Source organism: Ascaphus truei, chromosome 9, assembly GCF_040206685.1.
Source record: "Ascaphus truei isolate aAscTru1 chromosome 9, aAscTru1.hap1, whole genome shotgun sequence".
Taxonomy (NCBI): Eukaryota; Metazoa; Chordata; class Amphibia; order Anura; family Ascaphidae; genus Ascaphus; species Ascaphus truei.
Genome location: NC_134491.1, coordinates 53,348,839 through 53,365,349, shown reverse-complemented (window position 1 = coordinate 53,365,349; position 16,511 = coordinate 53,348,839). Strand labels below are relative to the sequence as shown.

General features: G+C 44.0%; 1 protein-coding gene across 5 annotated transcripts in view; it reads right to left on the bottom strand.

The window, feature by feature from the left end:
* The window catches only part of SYNE2 (spectrin repeat containing nuclear envelope protein 2), a 231,822-nt gene that overhangs the window by 43,950 nt on the left and 171,361 nt on the right, over nt 1–16,511 (bottom strand). For all 5 annotated transcript variants that reach the window (XM_075614879.1, XM_075614877.1, XM_075614874.1 and 2 more), the window contains 10 exons: nt 15,158–15,354; nt 13,581–13,713; nt 12,759–12,941; nt 12,067–12,213; nt 11,096–11,272; nt 9,646–9,801; nt 6,901–7,050; nt 5,389–5,559; nt 3,882–4,015; nt 341–545 (listed from right to left, as the gene is read on the bottom strand). In XM_075614879.1, coding sequence (XP_075470994.1) covers nt 341–545; nt 3,882–4,015; nt 5,389–5,559; nt 6,901–7,050; nt 9,646–9,801; nt 11,096–11,272; nt 12,067–12,213; nt 12,759–12,941; nt 13,581–13,713; nt 15,158–15,354 — 1,653 coding nt within the window. The remainder of the gene's footprint in view (nt 1–340; nt 546–3,881; nt 4,016–5,388; nt 5,560–6,900; nt 7,051–9,645; nt 9,802–11,095; nt 11,273–12,066; nt 12,214–12,758; nt 12,942–13,580; nt 13,714–15,157; nt 15,355–16,511) is intronic.

The window sequence follows — 16,511 nt, the reverse complement described above, 5'->3', positions numbered from 1 at the left end:
GTCTGAGACTGAATTGACCTGGAATGTAGCTGCCAGCTGCTATGCTTCCATCCTAAACACGTGACTAGACTATGCCCAGCTCACTAACCCAAAGGCAAACATGCCACTCAGTCTGGAGCAGGGGTGGCCAACTCCAGTCGTCAAGGGCCACCAACAGGTCAGGTTTTAAGGATATCCCTGCTTCAGCACAGGTGGCTCAATCAGGGGCTCAGTCAAAGACTGAGCCCCTGATTGAGCCACCTGTGCTGAAGCAGGGATATCCCCAAAAGCTGGCCTGTTGCTGGCCCTTAAGAACTGAATTTGAGACCCCTGCCATATACAACACAATAGATACACGTACATGTAGCTCCTGCATCCTCAGCTTCAAGGTGTCGGTCACTTTGTCTTCTGAAATTCCAGCATACAGGAGCACATCGCATTTTCCTTCTAGGTGTCCCAGCCCTCTTGTGTGCTCCAAATATAACCCGTTATAAGCCTCCCAGGGCTGCAGCAAAAGCTGCACGGACTGCACGTGGTCTGTGAGGTGCTGATTTGCAGTTGTCCACCTGTCAATGGAAAATAAGAGCACTTCCATGTTACACCGTTTTGATTGTGTGATCCAGGTTTGCACAGCATACCAGGGAAAGTGTCACTTATTAACACAGATGCAAATGAGCCAACTGTTAGTGTTCATTTCCTGGCGTGTAATTGCTGAGGTTTAATCACTTGCAAGGTAGAAAAGAAAGAAAACCTATGGCGCAAAGAGAAAATAAAACAGTGCAGTCCAATTGAAAATAATATTTGCTCCCTCCCTCCAAAGTAATAAGCTCACACAATGATTTCTTTGTTTCATCGTGGTATTAAAAAAGCAATGGACACCTGGAAACTCCTCTACACATCTTCTCAGTTCTCCTTGTATGGACTCAAAGGAAAAGAAAGTACCAATAGTATAATACTGTTTAATATATTGAAAACCGTGTAAAAAGCTGTGTGCGTATACACTCACAATGTATTAGGTAGAAAAAAACCACACTGGAGAAAACATCAACGAAGAAAAGCCAGAGCGGTTCTCGTCACCGAGAAACCGGATGGTTGATAGTTCCGTGTCGCGTCTCGTCTCGCGGTAGTTCGTCCTGGCTCCATTCTCCGTTGCTCGTCACCAAACACCCGACGCGTTTCGTCGAAGCTTCGTCATGGGGCGATAGAGAACGGAGCCTGGACGAAGTACCGCGAGACGAGAGGACAGAGACATGTAATGCAGAACTATTAACCAATCCGGGTTCTCGATGGTGAGACTGTACAATCGATCTGACTTTTCTTCCTTGATGTTCTATCCAAAGCTGTTTTTTTAATCTAATACATTGTGAGCGTATATTTTTTATTTTCTCTTTACGCTACACAGTAGGTTCTTTATTTTCTACATTGGATTATTTTACCCGTGGGTGAGAGTAACATTACATGGGCTGTGGGTAGTGCCATTTTGACGGCGGTGCCATCGTTGCCACTGCACCGAGCTCCGCGCTCTTCTCCACAACAATTAAAACGGATTGCTGGGGAGAGCGCGGGGCCTCTGTAACTCGCTTACCTTCTCCTTCGCCATCTCTTCCAGCAGGTTCCGTCATCATGCCGCCGCAACATCAAGTGGCGTCGTGTTGCCATCACAACAGGATGTCACGTGACATCCCGTTGTCATGGCGAAGCCATTTGTCGTTGCAGTGCCATTATGAGGGACCCTGCAGGAAGAGATGGCAAAGGAGAAGGAAGAGGCCCCACGCCACATGTCCTGCACCGAGCCCGGCAATATTCCCAGCCGGCAATGGCGACAGGGAAAGTATTGCAATTTGTTTCACATTAAGTGATTATTATAGCACTTTTTCCTATTTGTATTTTTGTTCATTCTGGATGCACATAAAGCAGCCATCCTGCTTTCCTTTTCTTTCTTCTTCTTAATAGGTTTGAAGTAGGGTGTCTCCGTAGCTGACCTGCATTCATTTCAGCTCCCGAGACCCCTTGCTTCCCGAGATACTAACCGCCGTATAGGGTTGTGACATCTTGACGGCGGTGCCATCGTTGCCACTGCACCGAGCTCCGCGCTCTTCTCCACAACAATTAAAACGGATTGCTGGGTAGAGCGCGGGGCCTCTGTAACTCGCTAACCTTCTCCTTCGCCATCTCTTCCTGCAGGGTCCTTCATAATGGAGTCGCAACATCAAGTGGCGTCGTGTTGCCATCACAACAGGATGTCACGTGACGTTGTCATGGCAACGCAACACCATTTTTCCTATTTGTGTTTTTGTTCATTCTGGATGCACATACAGCAGCCATCTTGCTTTCCTTTTCTTTCTTCTTCTTAATAGGTTTGAAGCAGGGGGGTCTCCGTAGCTAAACTGCATTAATTTCAGCTCCCGGGACCCCCTGCTTCCTGAGATACTAACCGCCGTATGGGGTGCCAGTTGCAGCTGTCCTGTGTGTGGGGAACATAATGGCGGCTTAAATGTCCCGCAGGCCAATGTGTGGGGAACATCCTTTGCGGCTTCCTATTGGCCTGCGTGACCTGGACCTTATACTGTATGTCCGGAGCTGCTACCGGCACCACTTTAACACTCATCATATTGAGAAGCCCAGTTCTGAAATGTGTTTTATATAATCCCTGGTAAGGCTTACAATGTACTAGATGCACCACCTATGAAATGGTAACAAGTAGTCTAGGTATCTTCATAGCTGTAGGCTAGGATTCGCCAACAAATGAGCAGCAACCATTAGAAAACATGCTCATGTCAATTTATTTAGATATATTTATTCAGTTAAAACATGGTTTTAGAATCTGTGCCATTTTCCTTATTACTGTACAGTACGAACGCATGTAACCGCTTTCTAAATAACTAAAAATAAAGGTGATCTGGGTTTAATACAGAAAAAACTTTTCTATTATAAACTTTCATTTTGATTGAAACCAAAGTCAAATTAAGGCACTAAATAGCTTGAGAGGGAGTGGCTCACTGACTGGCACTGATAGTTTGAAGCAGGCAAACCCGGTTCAATTCCTGGTGTCGGCTCCTTGTGACCTTGGGCAAGTCACTTTATCTCCCCGTGCCTCAGGCACCAAAAACATAGATTGTAAGCTCTACGGGGCAGGGACCTGTGCCTGCAAAATGTCTCTGTAAAGCGCTACGTAAAACTAGCAGTGCTATACAAGAACTTATTATTATTAAAAACCGCCTTTATATTTTCTTCTAAAGACTTTTCAGTGGCGATTACGACTTATTATCTCTAATTACTTGACTATCAATCTACATATTCATTGTCTTTCAAATCTATCTTAAATGACTAAGTGCAGAATGATCACATGTACAAAAAGAACGCACATCAATTCTAAAATCTAACACAAGCCTGCACAGAACATTACATGTTTACCGCACAGTCTTCATCTTTGGAAGAACCCTAATTAATCAGCAAACCCAATGTACACATTCCTTCCATTTCATGAATTCTCATGCTGGTCCTTTGACTCGTTTCAAGGTATCAGTGTCTGCAAATATGTTTATCCAGGACCAACATACATACTGGTGATTTCTTTGGCCAAAAATGCATGATGCGATTCATTATTCCAGGTCAACCCAATCTCTGGTGTAACCAAAGGTATAGGTGTTAGTTAAAAGCCCTCGGTCTCTCTCGAATTACTTATGGGGGTCAACTTTCTGGCCTGAATTATGCTATTCTCCCTGACAAACAAGGGATCCCGCCTTGAGGTGCTATCCTAGATCAGTAGACAATGTTCCACAAGACAGATCTACCATCACTTTGAGCAGTCAACTCGTCTTTCTACCATATTTCTGTGATCGTTATGTACACCCCCTATAGTATGGGCAATATCCCTTTTCCAGTGACAAACACAAGCTCACCTTGCATGTGACTCTGTAGATTTCTCTTCCATTATTTCAATGGCTGATGGACTGCTGAGAACTCGCAATTGGTCCATAGAAGCTCTCATTGCTGTCCAGTTTTTCTCATGTTGTTCCACTTCCTCCTGAACAGACTGAGAGAAACAGAAATACGATGTGGCCCCCACCATAGATAGACCATGCTGATATTGTATAGAAAATATATTAATACATAGCATGATATAGATTTCCCCCATTGACCTGCTTAAAGGACCCAATAGGAGAAGTTGTTCCCACAGTAATAGCGTCCCTATGGACATTTATTATGGAGTCTATAATTAGAAACAGTGAGGGTCCTCTGCAGTCTTTTGGCAACTAGTAACAAGTTGAATTTCTAAGGCCTCGGCCATGCTCCCTGCTGGCGTGCTAAGGCGCGCTGAGGCGCAGGGAAAGCGGGTGCTTTACCTGGCCTTGCGGTTGCTTACTGCACGCACTGTCAGCAGCCGTCAGGGGGCGGGCGCATCACTGGCCGGGGGCGGGCCAGTGACGTCACGGAGCGTGACCGGCCTGTCACGCCAGCAAGCGGGGGAATTTTAAATTCCTTTAAGACCTGCGCTTCCGCGCGCTTGAGCCGCTACTAAAGCCGCTCTAATTGCGGCTGTAGGGGCTCAGTGCTGAGCGGGAGCGCACGTCAGCACGCTTCCGCCAGCAAGCGCTAAACATGGCCAAGGCCTTAGGGGCTTCTGAATCGGAGAGAGTTTGTCAATAGAGTATTTTTTCTTTCCCCTTATCCCCCACCCTGTCCTTATCAGAGAACCAATAACGTTGAGGGGAGGGTAGGGGAGGGGGGGGCTCTGGCTGTACAAGCCATTGCTGAACACACGACATCACACAGTGACATCACACAGTGACATCACAGTGACATCACACAAAAGGGAGCAGTCAGAGGAAATCAAACCCCTCCCAGGTATAACCTTAAAATACAAGATTTAAAATACATATTTGTGTCAGATTTGGGTAAATAAAAGGCATTAATCACCCAGATGAGGCCTCTTAAATATGTCACTGGCATTAGTGCACTTTTGGACAGGAAAAGCAATAGGCGGAATGCCAGAGGACTTGATATACACGTGAGTGTTTATTGGGGGCTCCCTCCTAGGAGAGACCGAAACGTTGATCCTACAAAAAGCGCTCACATTTATATCCAGCCCTCTGGAGTGCGGACTATTGCTTTTCCTGTCTGGACACAGCGTTTTGTGGAGGTTTTGTGCATCCGGGGCAGATTACAGCGGATTTAATGGGAGTGCTCCTTCACATTCATCGTTAGTTCACTTTTGGCATAGGAGAGGGGTGTCCCTTTAAAATACATGCGACTTAAACTCAGCCTATTATAGCATACTGTCAGATTGTGGCTGCTTTTGCTTAATGAATACTGTAAAGATAAATTGGGAGTAGTTGAAGAAGGACTTAATGTATATGTTATCGCTTACACACGTATACTGTATAGTGCAATCTTTAAGGGCTATACCTGCAGGCTCTTTAAGTGGCTCCTCAAAGCATGCAGCAATAGCAAAGGGGGCTTGCTTTGTCCCAGGATATAAAATAATTTGTAGGTCATCCTATTTACTTCTCCATACTCTTTATCATAAGTGTTCCAGTGCTGTAACACCGACTGCATCAAGGACTTCAAATCTGCAACCTGCAAAATACACATGTGCAATACCAACAGTGAAAAGGTTTGCTACGTGCTCACATGTTACTCATGCAGAGACTCTAAAGTATATCCCATCACTAATAGGCATGTATGAAGGGCAAAATACAGCTCAACCCCCTTATAACGCTGTGCTTGGGGTCCAAAGAATCACATCGCGCTATAAGCGGATCGCGTTAGAAATAATGTACAATTGTATGCATTGTACAATAAAGTATTTAAGATTCAAATAATCGTGATGTAAAGTCTTCATAAATACGAAAATTGGGAGCCGCGCTTGCATCGCGTTACAAGCGGATTCGCGTTGTAACGGATCGCGTTATAACGGGGTTGAGCTGTATTAGAACTCTTACATAGCACACACAGAATATGAGTGAGTAGGAAAAGCAGACACACAAAAAGATCACATGTGAGAAAAAGAAGTATGGAAAACAATGTATTCACCCATCCAGTTACAAGTCATGTTCTCTTTAGGTGTCCTTAGAATTATGTAGCACCCTTATACCATTCTAAACGCACTGATTTTATCATTGCAGTCATTTGGGATGAATGGACCATCGCAATTAATCCTCAGCGACAGACACTTCCAGGAAGTTTACCATCTCTAGGATAATCTCCTCCCCATATGACATGAACTTCTTAGAAGTGACCTCTTCATTACCAAAAATATGACAATAAAATAGATTATTTGTCAAATAAAATGAACCTAAAAAAAATGTTAAATGTGTATTACTTGGTAATAGTTTTACTATGTCAGGAGGACATATATATTTCATGTAATCTTGTTACCAGACATTTAGCACTAATGTGAGATGGTCATTAAACACTGTTAAAAGTAATTTAAGATGAATAATAATGCATTTAATACTAGAAAAGTAAGGCCCCTTTATTCAAGATGCTGTGATGCTACTTCCCAGTGCAGAATGCAAATAAATGGAATGAAATCACCGTTTCACAGCATACTGAATAGGTGCCTAAAGACACTACCGTATCGTACAGAGCTTTTAATGTTCCAAGACACACAACTCCCTCCATTGCATTCTGCGCTTCAAATTATAATGCGCCTGTAAGCCAATGATGGATCCAGGTTTCTTGGCACATGCCCTGCATCTTAAATTAAATCAAGGTTGGCGCGCGAAGCACCGGTCGCCTTGTTGCGTTTGTGCACGCGCACTACACACATGCACATTGGCGTCCTACTGTTTGTTTTCGGCGCGAGCGACATCGTTCGTGCCGTCTCCTGCACTATGGACGCAGCCTTACTCACATGCAATTTTCGCACTAAAGGAAATCGAGAGCAAGAATGAACAAAAAAACTACAAAACAGACCTGATTGGCAACAACGTCCCTCTTTTTGAATAAGATCTCTGTTACAGCTCCTTCGTTTAATACACCTTGGCCTCCACTTTCTATCGTCACACTGCCCTTCTTCAGTTCTTCAATAGCATTGGACTTACTGACGAGATGTTCCTCTAAATCCTTCAAACAAACAAACAAACAAACCATTACACGCCATCCTTCTTTGCTCATTTTTCTGTTTTAATGTGGGGCACATATAAGCTTCCTCTTGACCCGGTGAAAGACCCTGAGTAGTTTGAAAGCTTGTAACCTATCTACTTATACATCTATCTATAATATATCTACTTACAACTACTAGTTGGTCGAATAAAAGGTATCATACCACCCACTCCCTCTCCTTTGTTACTAACCTGCCAAGGGTTATCTGATATTTCATTTTAGTTTAGAAGTTTTCTTCTTGTATTAGAAATATATCTTTTAGCATGCAGTATTTGTTCCTTATATGGGGCTGACTCTATTCACATGTACTTATATGTCAGTTTATCAGTTCCTACCAATGTAAATACATGAATGCAGTGTGAACACTGAATAGCATTTTGAGTGCATTAAAAACCAACAATCTTCACATAGAGCAGGGGTGCTCAACTCCAGTCCTCCCCCCCTCCCCCCCACCAGGTCAGTTTTTCAGGATATCCCTGCTTCAGCACAGGTGGCTCAATCAGTGACACAGTCAAAGACTGAGCCACCTGTGCTGAAGCTGGGATAGCCTGAAAAATTGACTTGTTTCGGGTCTTGAGGACTGGAGTTGAGAATCCCTGACGTAGAGGTATATAGCAAGACATCCAGCCTTTAAAGATTGGCCAAAAACAGACATATTTGATGGACAGAGACAGACTATCTAAAAACAATAACATTTCTCTGACATTTATCATCACAACAGCAACCGGTGTTTTTCAGCTTTTTACGGAGACAGACATTTGAACACAATTTCCAGGACCACTTTGCACAATTGTGGGGTTTACCATTCGCTCTTAGCAAATTGGTACCCAGGCTGAAGAAGTCTTTGATAGATTCCCTTGTACGCAAAAAGCTGATCAGAATGGCACGGTGGAAATCTGTCTGCTCTTGTTTTTATCCGGAATTCGTGCTTCTAACAGAAAAAATGCTACAAAGTAATAAGTGTAGACCAGTGTTTAGCTTTCCATTTGTGACTGCTGAATGCACGGTTACTTTGATCTTGACCCCAGTTATCAGTGAATCAATCATAGTTACAAAGCAGATGAGGTTGGAAAAAAGACATACGTCCAAGTTCACCCTATGCTAAATTTAGACGACAGATACTTTATCATATATCCGTACTTACTGTATATTGATCCAGCGGGAGGCAAACAAAAAACCCCAGTGTCATATCATCAAATGATATCTCAGAAGGGGAAAAATAAATTCCTTCCTGACTCCAAGAATTGGCAATCACATTACTCCCTGGATCAACATCCTTTGCATGTTTACTTATTTGTTATATCCCTGCATACATTTCCTTTCTAAAAAGATCTTCAACCTTTTTTTGAACAGATCTAGTATATCTGCCATCACAGTCTCCATGGGTAATGAATTCCACACTGTAACTGCCCTTACTGTAAAGAACCCTTTCCTTTGTTGCTGGTGAAATCTCATTTCCTCCAACCTTAAGGGATGGCCCCGAGTCCTTTGTACTGCCCTTAGGATGAATAGTTCTTTTGAAAGCTCCTTGTATTGCCCCCAAATATATTTGTATATAGTTATCATATCCCCTCTTAGACACCTCTTTTCTAACGTAAATAAATGTAATTTAGCTAGCCTCTCCTCATAAGTTAGATTGTCCATCCCCTTTATTAATTTGGTGGCTCTTCTCTGCACTCTCACTAGTTCCATAATGTATTTTCTAAGGAGTGGCGCCCAAAATCGTACTCCATATTCAAGGTGTGGTCTTATTAAAACTTTTTAAAGGGGCATAATTATGTTTACTTCCCTTCCATCCATTATTGCCTGTTTAATGCAAGATAACATCTTGTTTGCCTTTGCAGCTGCTGCTGTCTACAAGGACTCCTAAGGCCAGGTCCCCAGTGGCCGCTGCGGTGCGTGCACACCACTGAAACAGCCCTCTATGGAGCAGGCCCCAGTGGCCGTGTGTGTGTGGACACGCAAAGCGCCGCGACGCGTACGCTGGTCTTGTCTTCCCGTGCCGCAACGCGGTCATGTGCTCGGTGGCCAGCCAATGGCAGGGCAGATACGCCCCCCCCCCATGGCCGCGCACATCCCATCGCTCCCCAACAGACCGCCGATCGCGGCTGTAGTCTGTGCACGTGCTGCCAGGTGCGCGGGCAGCAGTGATGACTGGGGCCGAGCCTTAATCCTTCTCCATCAAGGATTCCCCTAAGTGATCTCCAATTAATTTGTAATCACACTTTTTATTATTTTGCCATCTTTGTGGGTAGTGAAATGCATCAATTTGAGAACAAATGCAGAAACATTCTTTCTTACAGCTGTAAAACACAAAGTAAATGACACAGTCTTCACCGTAAGATTTCATGAACACAGTGATACGCACAATGGTCTAATTACTAAGGTCTCGTCTGAGAAAATGAAACGATTTAGGCAAATTAAAAAAACAGGGAAGCATTACTGCTGCGTAGGGTAAATGTGTAACTAGGGGTTTTGCAGCTTTTTTCAGGCACCCCGTACGATTGTATTAAGCGGCCACTGATGGGAGTTGTTTTCACAGCATCGTGGCTTTACCTTGCACTCTGCCAGGCTGTTCTCAGCCACAGCCACACTGGATGGTCCGTGTAATTTGTTCAGTCGTTGCTGTTGGGCATCAAACCAGTTGATTAAGGTTTGTCTTCTGCTCTCATTTTCAGTAATGGTTTCAAGAGTTTGCTCTAAGAGCTGTATCTGCAAATAACAACAAACAGCCATTACCGCAAAACACTCATAGTGACCGTACTTCTCTACATCGTGTGCCCTTCGTCAGGGTGCAGGGCCGATAACAGAATGTTGTTGAGCCCAGGACAGATGTAAAGAATGGGGCCCCGCAAATATTCCGACAATCACATTGGGTTTACTTTCCCCATCAGGTCTCTTTTCCCCCCCTCCCCTTATGTATTTCTCTCTCATTTTCCCTCTAGTGTCTTCAATGTTCTTTTCTTCTTTTCACCCGTTTCTCTCAATTTCTTTCCCCCTCTTATCTATCTCTTATCTCCAATCTATTTATTTTCTCACCCCTGTGGACTCTTTTTTTCCCTTCGTGAAATGCTCCTTAACCTTTGTATCTCTCTCCTCTCCCCCCAGCGTGCCTCTCTCTCCTCTCCCCCAGCATGTCTTTCTCTCCTCTCCGCCCCAGTATCGCTCTCCTCTCCGCCCCAGCATGTCTCAACTCTCCCCCAGCCCTGTGTGCCTTTCTCTCTCCTCTCCCCCCAGCGTGCCTTTCTCTCTCCTCTCCCCCCAGCATGTCTTTCTCTCTCCTCTACCCCCAGCATGTCTCTCTCCTCTCCACACAGCATGTCTTTCTCTCTCCTCCCCAGCCCATTGTGCCTTTCTCTCACCACTCCCCCCAGCTTCTTTCTCTCCTCTCCCCCCAGCGTCTTTCTCTCTCTTCTCCCCCAGCGTCTCTTTCTCTCTCCTCTCCAAGCGTCTCTTTCTCTCTCCTCTCCCCCCAGCGTGCCTTTCTCTCTCCTCTCCCCCCAGCGTCTTTCTCTCTCTTCTCTCCCAGCGTCTCTTTCTCTCTCCTCTCCAAGCGTCTCTTTCTCTCTCCTCTCCCCCCAGCATGCCTTTCTCTCTCCTCTCCCCCCAGCGTGTCTCTCTCTCTCTCATTCTCCCCTCAGCATGTCTTTCTCTCTCAGAATGTATCTATCCTTACACACTTCATACAGTATCATTGTCTCTTTCCTCCTTTATTTTCTCTCTTTCTTTCTATAGTTTGTCCTCTTTCCCTTCAGGTCTGTTTTCTCCCCTGATTTAGCCCTTCCCTAACACCTTATTCAGCCTGTCTCATGCTGCAGCTCCACGCTGCTCTCCTCTAGGCCCTGCCAACTGATGGAGATGATACAGAGAAGAAGTGATGTCACCTCTGCCTGCTTCCTACATCTCAAGGGCCCCACTGCAGAAAATTAATGTATTAATGTGCCAGCAGGTAACTAGGCCTCTAAGCCCACCTGGCCCGGAACACTTGTTTGAACATTGCTCAAACCTTTCTGTTGAGATCTCGTTGCATCTGGTTCCACTGTAAGTTCATGCTACCCAAGCGCTCTGCGAATTCTGTTCTTTCATAGCGTGTGCTTTCCACATCACCGACACTTGGCTGGAGTAACGACTGGTTGACATAATCAACGACCCACTGTCTTTGGTTCATTTTCCTTCTGAAATCCTGCAAGAGAAAAGCAACAGAAGAATGTTTCAGGTATAATAATAACAGCAGTGTTTCTGTGTGGCCTTCTCACGGACTGCAACAATTATATAACTTATGTCTTTAGCCCAGCGGTGCGCAATGTGGGGGGGGGGAAGGGGGCGCGCCCCCCAGCCCTGCGCACTTCCCGGAGGCATTTAAATTAAATGCCGGGGGAATGGTGAAGGCGTCTGTAAGGTCCCTTACCTGGGCTCAGACGGCTGTTGGTAACACTGCGTCAAATGATGCCGCGGGGTCACGTGATGCAACATGACGTCACATGACTTTGTGACGTCAGAACGCCGGAGTCAAGGTAAGGAGGTGAGGGGGGGAGGGGGCAAGCAGAGGGGAGGGGGGGGGGGAGAGCCGGCAGGGCGGCATAGGGGGAAAAGATTGCGACCCCCACTCTAGCCTAGTGTGGCAGATGAAGATATTTCACGATTCAACAACAAATGAATTTTCCTATCGATTTTTAATTTAACAGATATATTCTAATTGTGAACAATTTTGAGAAAAAATAAGTAATTTAGTAGTTCTTGAAATACTTTTATTTTTTTGACTAAATTAATTAAGTAGTTTTTTTTAGTAAGGTAGTGCTAATTTACCGTTGCGTTAAGCCTATGCTAACGAGTTAAACCACAGCCATTGTTTTTGCAAATAATTAGCTTTGGTGTTAACTACAGGGAAAATAATTAATAATACCATGTGTTTCCCTTTTGCGCGTGGCGTAATTATGAACACGCTCTTGTCTCCGCCATTGGTTCTGTTGACCTTACTTTACATTCTTGAAGACGGTTTCTGACATCACAGGCACTAGTTTGCAGATTTTGGTCCGTCTCAAACACCCGGATATGCTCTGCTTGGTCCATCCAAACCCCCAGCCCATCAATCGCCTCACAAGCTGGGAGCTTGTCCATCTGAAGCTGTGAGAGAAAGGAAGGATCTGTGCATCAGGTCACCTTAGCTGCATGCCCGTACGTGCCGCCCGGACATGCATTTGCTTGACAATGCTTTACCACCCCCTGCTGTGCTCCAGGGTTAAGTAACTTGGTGAAAAGCCGCACACCCTAATATTAAAGGTCACATTTTAGGCAACTAAAAAACGTATATACCTAGGTAAAGTAGTTCATTATAAGCACTTTTACAGACATATTTGCGATAACTCGCTATGTGATCCTGGCCATTAAACGTTTTCACCCCGTACTTAATGATACAAATAAAAATACTCGTAATCCCTGAAAACCATTCTTATGGACTACGTGGGAAAAAATAAAAAACACATTACACATCTCCACATTAAACAATGATCTCCACCCCTAGTTGTAAGGAAATGGGTTAAAAGCATACCGCAATCCTCTGTCTTTTTGGGAATATGCTCTTCTAGAAAATAAAAACCCCTAGAAAACCCATGATCTACCCCTGAGAATTGTCTTGGTGTTTTTATTAGGAACTTTGTCCTGGCCCTTACCTGTTGCAGTTTTTCTAGGACGGGTGGCAGTTCTGCTATAAGCTCCGTCCATTCTTCCTCAAACTTGGCCAGGGCTCCTTTCAGGACGGCGGTGTCAGCTTCTTTCAGACGCAGAAGGTGACTGGCAGTGTTAAGCACCGAAGTCTTCAAGGAAGATTTCTTATCTACATCATTTGCGAACTCCTTCATGCATGGGAATAAAACCAGGACTTTATTATGCAATACTGGGAACAAGTAAAGTAGTTTAAGCCATAAGAGGTGGACCGACATTTCGGCGGTTGCCTGTGCAGCCTTTAATCAAGGGAATGGCGTTCACCCTGCACAGACGGCCGGAACGTCGGCTCACTTCTTTTGGCTTAAATACATTTGATTTGGAAAAGCCGATGTGCCCTAATTCTCTTTTTTGGATCTACGAAACAGATAGCCGCGGGTCGTCCCTTGCATTAGGAGGACTGGTATAAGTATCGCAGGTTTTTTCTTTTTCTTTTGGTGTGCAACATATTCTATATCTGAACAAGCAAAGTAGGACGTGCATTGACCTTTTATTACAGAAAGGGGATACAATGCACAAGGCAATTGTGGGGTAGAGGATGGGGGGGGGGGGAGTATGTATTCAGAAAACTTACGACAGCAAGAGATCAATTTGCTTGGTTTTCCCCTTTGATACAGTTTTTTTTAACAGGACCCCTCTGTGTGTCAAGTGACATTAAAGTGTTCAAGACCCAGTAACTGTGTACTTCAAACTATAGTAAGATGCCTTCTGGCAGCATAACGTGGACATATTTTTCCCACTACAGTGAGGCAGGAGGGTTGTTTCCTTACAAAGAACTTTATGAGGTTGTTTCTGACAGTGTCTAAGTCCTGGGAGGCGTCCAGTGATTGCTGCTTCCAATAGCTTAGTCTCTGATGAGCAGATTCTAACCACACAGATAATTCAGCGGAATCCCTGCTGTAACTGTGGAAACATATCAATGCTAACAGTGAAAAGACCAGCTTAAAAACAGCCAAGACAACTTAAAAGAAACTGTGGAATTCACAAATGGAAACACGCAACTTATAATTGAAAACACAGTAACGCTGCATCGTAATTTATGTTAACTAGAAATGGAGAGTAGGCTTAAAACACAATGTTCTAACAACCTTTAAATCAAACTCTGATACAAGAATAATGCAAGGTTTTAACCTTTAGATAGATAGAACCATCTCCATCCTTCTAATTTAAAGCTGCAGTTTGAGCAATATACTACATGGGTGTTTTTTTTTTTTATAAATAAATCAGTTCTGTACTATGAGAGAATACTTGTAGCATAAAAAAAATCTAAGACATTTTTTATATATTGTAATGTAACAAGCATTTTTGTTTCTATAGAAATCATTTACAAAGTCACATCCCCTACGTCTTCTGAAACAGGCTCTGGCTCTTGAGCCCTGCCCTCTCTCTAGCAGTGCACCAATTGTATCTAGTGCCTGCCTGGTCACATGATCTTCCACACAGAACGTTGCATCATGGGTACTCTTGTGCAGCCCTAACAGTGAATTAAATAACCACCGATTCGGCGATCGATTACAGGAGAACGGATCGATCGGCTAATCACTTGTCAGTGTTCAGATTGTACTGATGCACATATTGAATGGATTTTTTTTCCTTCTTTTTTTAAAAGGCAGCGTGAACTGCAGCTTTAAATATAATGGTTACGCTGTATGGGGGGGGGGACGGACGCATTGGGTAATTAAGATAATGGCCCATATTTACTATGTAGAGCTATTTGACAAAACACTTTCAAGTGAATTGGCCACAATGTGTCGTTTGTTGCTGGAAGATGTCTTGTGAAATTGCATTGTTTAGTTAAAAATGGCCCAAAGAGTTCAGGGAACGGTGGTTACATTTGACACAATGATAATACAGTAGGTCCCTGTTGCCTTGTGAACACATACAAGGGTTGATAATTACACCTATATCTTCCATTCTTAAATGTTATACATTTAATCTGAGAGTCAAATATGTTCTAGTACAGTATGTGTTTAAATGAATGGTAACTGCTTCACGGGCTTTGGGTGCATTCAATGACTACACCTTCAAGTAGCTCAGTCTCTAGTAAACACATTCTAAACACAACTTAAGTTCTGAAATAAAGTCCAATAATACATAGCAAGTCAAAGAAAACAAAAAGCGGCTCACTGAGTTATTGAATAAACTTTAGTGACATCATCAATTGGTAAAACCATTGAAAAGCCCTCAAATTGAATTTTACTCAATTAGCAAATGGTAGAATATTTTACATCTACTTTAGGAAAGGAATTACAGAATCCCCCATTAAAATATCTAAAACAGACAACATTTTTCCAAACTGCCTCTTTACAACCAAATGTGGGATACAGCATTATTCAGTTACACTTACCAGGCCAAGTGTCTGAGTAGTGATTCCAATCTGTGCAATTCATGATTTACTTTTTTGGTTAAGTGTAACCACTGCTGTTCCATCTTTGTAATCTGGGCTTCCAGCTCTGGACAATTTACTGCAGTCAGCATCTCTTTGCCTTCCACAAGTATCTGACACCGTCTGGCATCAATCGCATCAAAATGTTGTTTCATTTGCTGGAACAAATGATTGAGCTATAACAAACTTCAAGAAGACTTTAACTAAAAGCCAGAACAATCAGTCATTATATTCTTGTTATCTTTTTTGATCAATTTACAAAATACTTTTATGTAGAGTTTTTGCAAGCATTTGCTTGTAATAAAGCAGTGCATTCTTACACTTACGTTAATGAAAATCAAGTTGCCGTTTGTGCCAGGTGGCATCTCCAAAAATACTGAACACAATTGTGAAAGGTGCAACGCACTCGAGAGAGACACACACACCTCTCCCCTCCATGCTGTTTCCTCCTCTCCTTGGCCCCACCCTCAGACACCTGACACCTCCTCCTGATTGGCTGCATTACCCAGCAGCAGCCAATCAGGATGGACAAAGCTGCCTGGTCCCCTAGCAACAGCCCCGCTCTCTCCCTGCTTGGGGAAACCCCACGGCCCCCCAAAGGCGGTCGGTTCACTATGTCCAGTCCAGAGAGGTAATACCGGACACATACATGTCCAGCATTACCTCTCATTTTTTACTGGACAGTGTCCAAATACAGAACAGTCCGGTTCAATACCCGACACCTGGCAACCCTAATTGTGGAGTATTATCAAAGTGCTGCAAGCAGACTGACATGTACTTTCATGGAAATGCTTGAGTTATATGCTTTGGCACACAGAAACCCACAGAGATGTACAGCTATTGCCATTCAAGGTAGAATCCCTAAATCTTTTTCATGCACAGAAATGGAAGTCAAGGCGAGGTTACTGGAAAGCAGCTCATATACTTATTCCCAGCATCAAGGCTTTGTTCACTTTAACAAAAGACGTATTTTAAAATACTAGGGGAATTCTGACCCCAAAGTGTATTTGAGAGGCTGGTGCGTCACCCCTCCCCCCCAAATAAAGAATGTACAATCTACAAGCAACTACAAAAACGCCAATACAAAAGCAAGTGCAATATGTTAAATACAAGCGGAGAAAGTTTCACATGGCTCTAACACATTAGACCAGCGGTGCAGAAACTGGGGGGGGGGGGGGCGCAGGCGGTTACAGGGCCCCCCCCGTGCTCTTCCCCACGGCATTTAAATTACATGCCGGGGGAGGCGTGAGGCCTCCTCTGTAACTTACTTACCTGCTGCCAGCCAGGTCTTCGGCGATGCATCACCATGGCAACG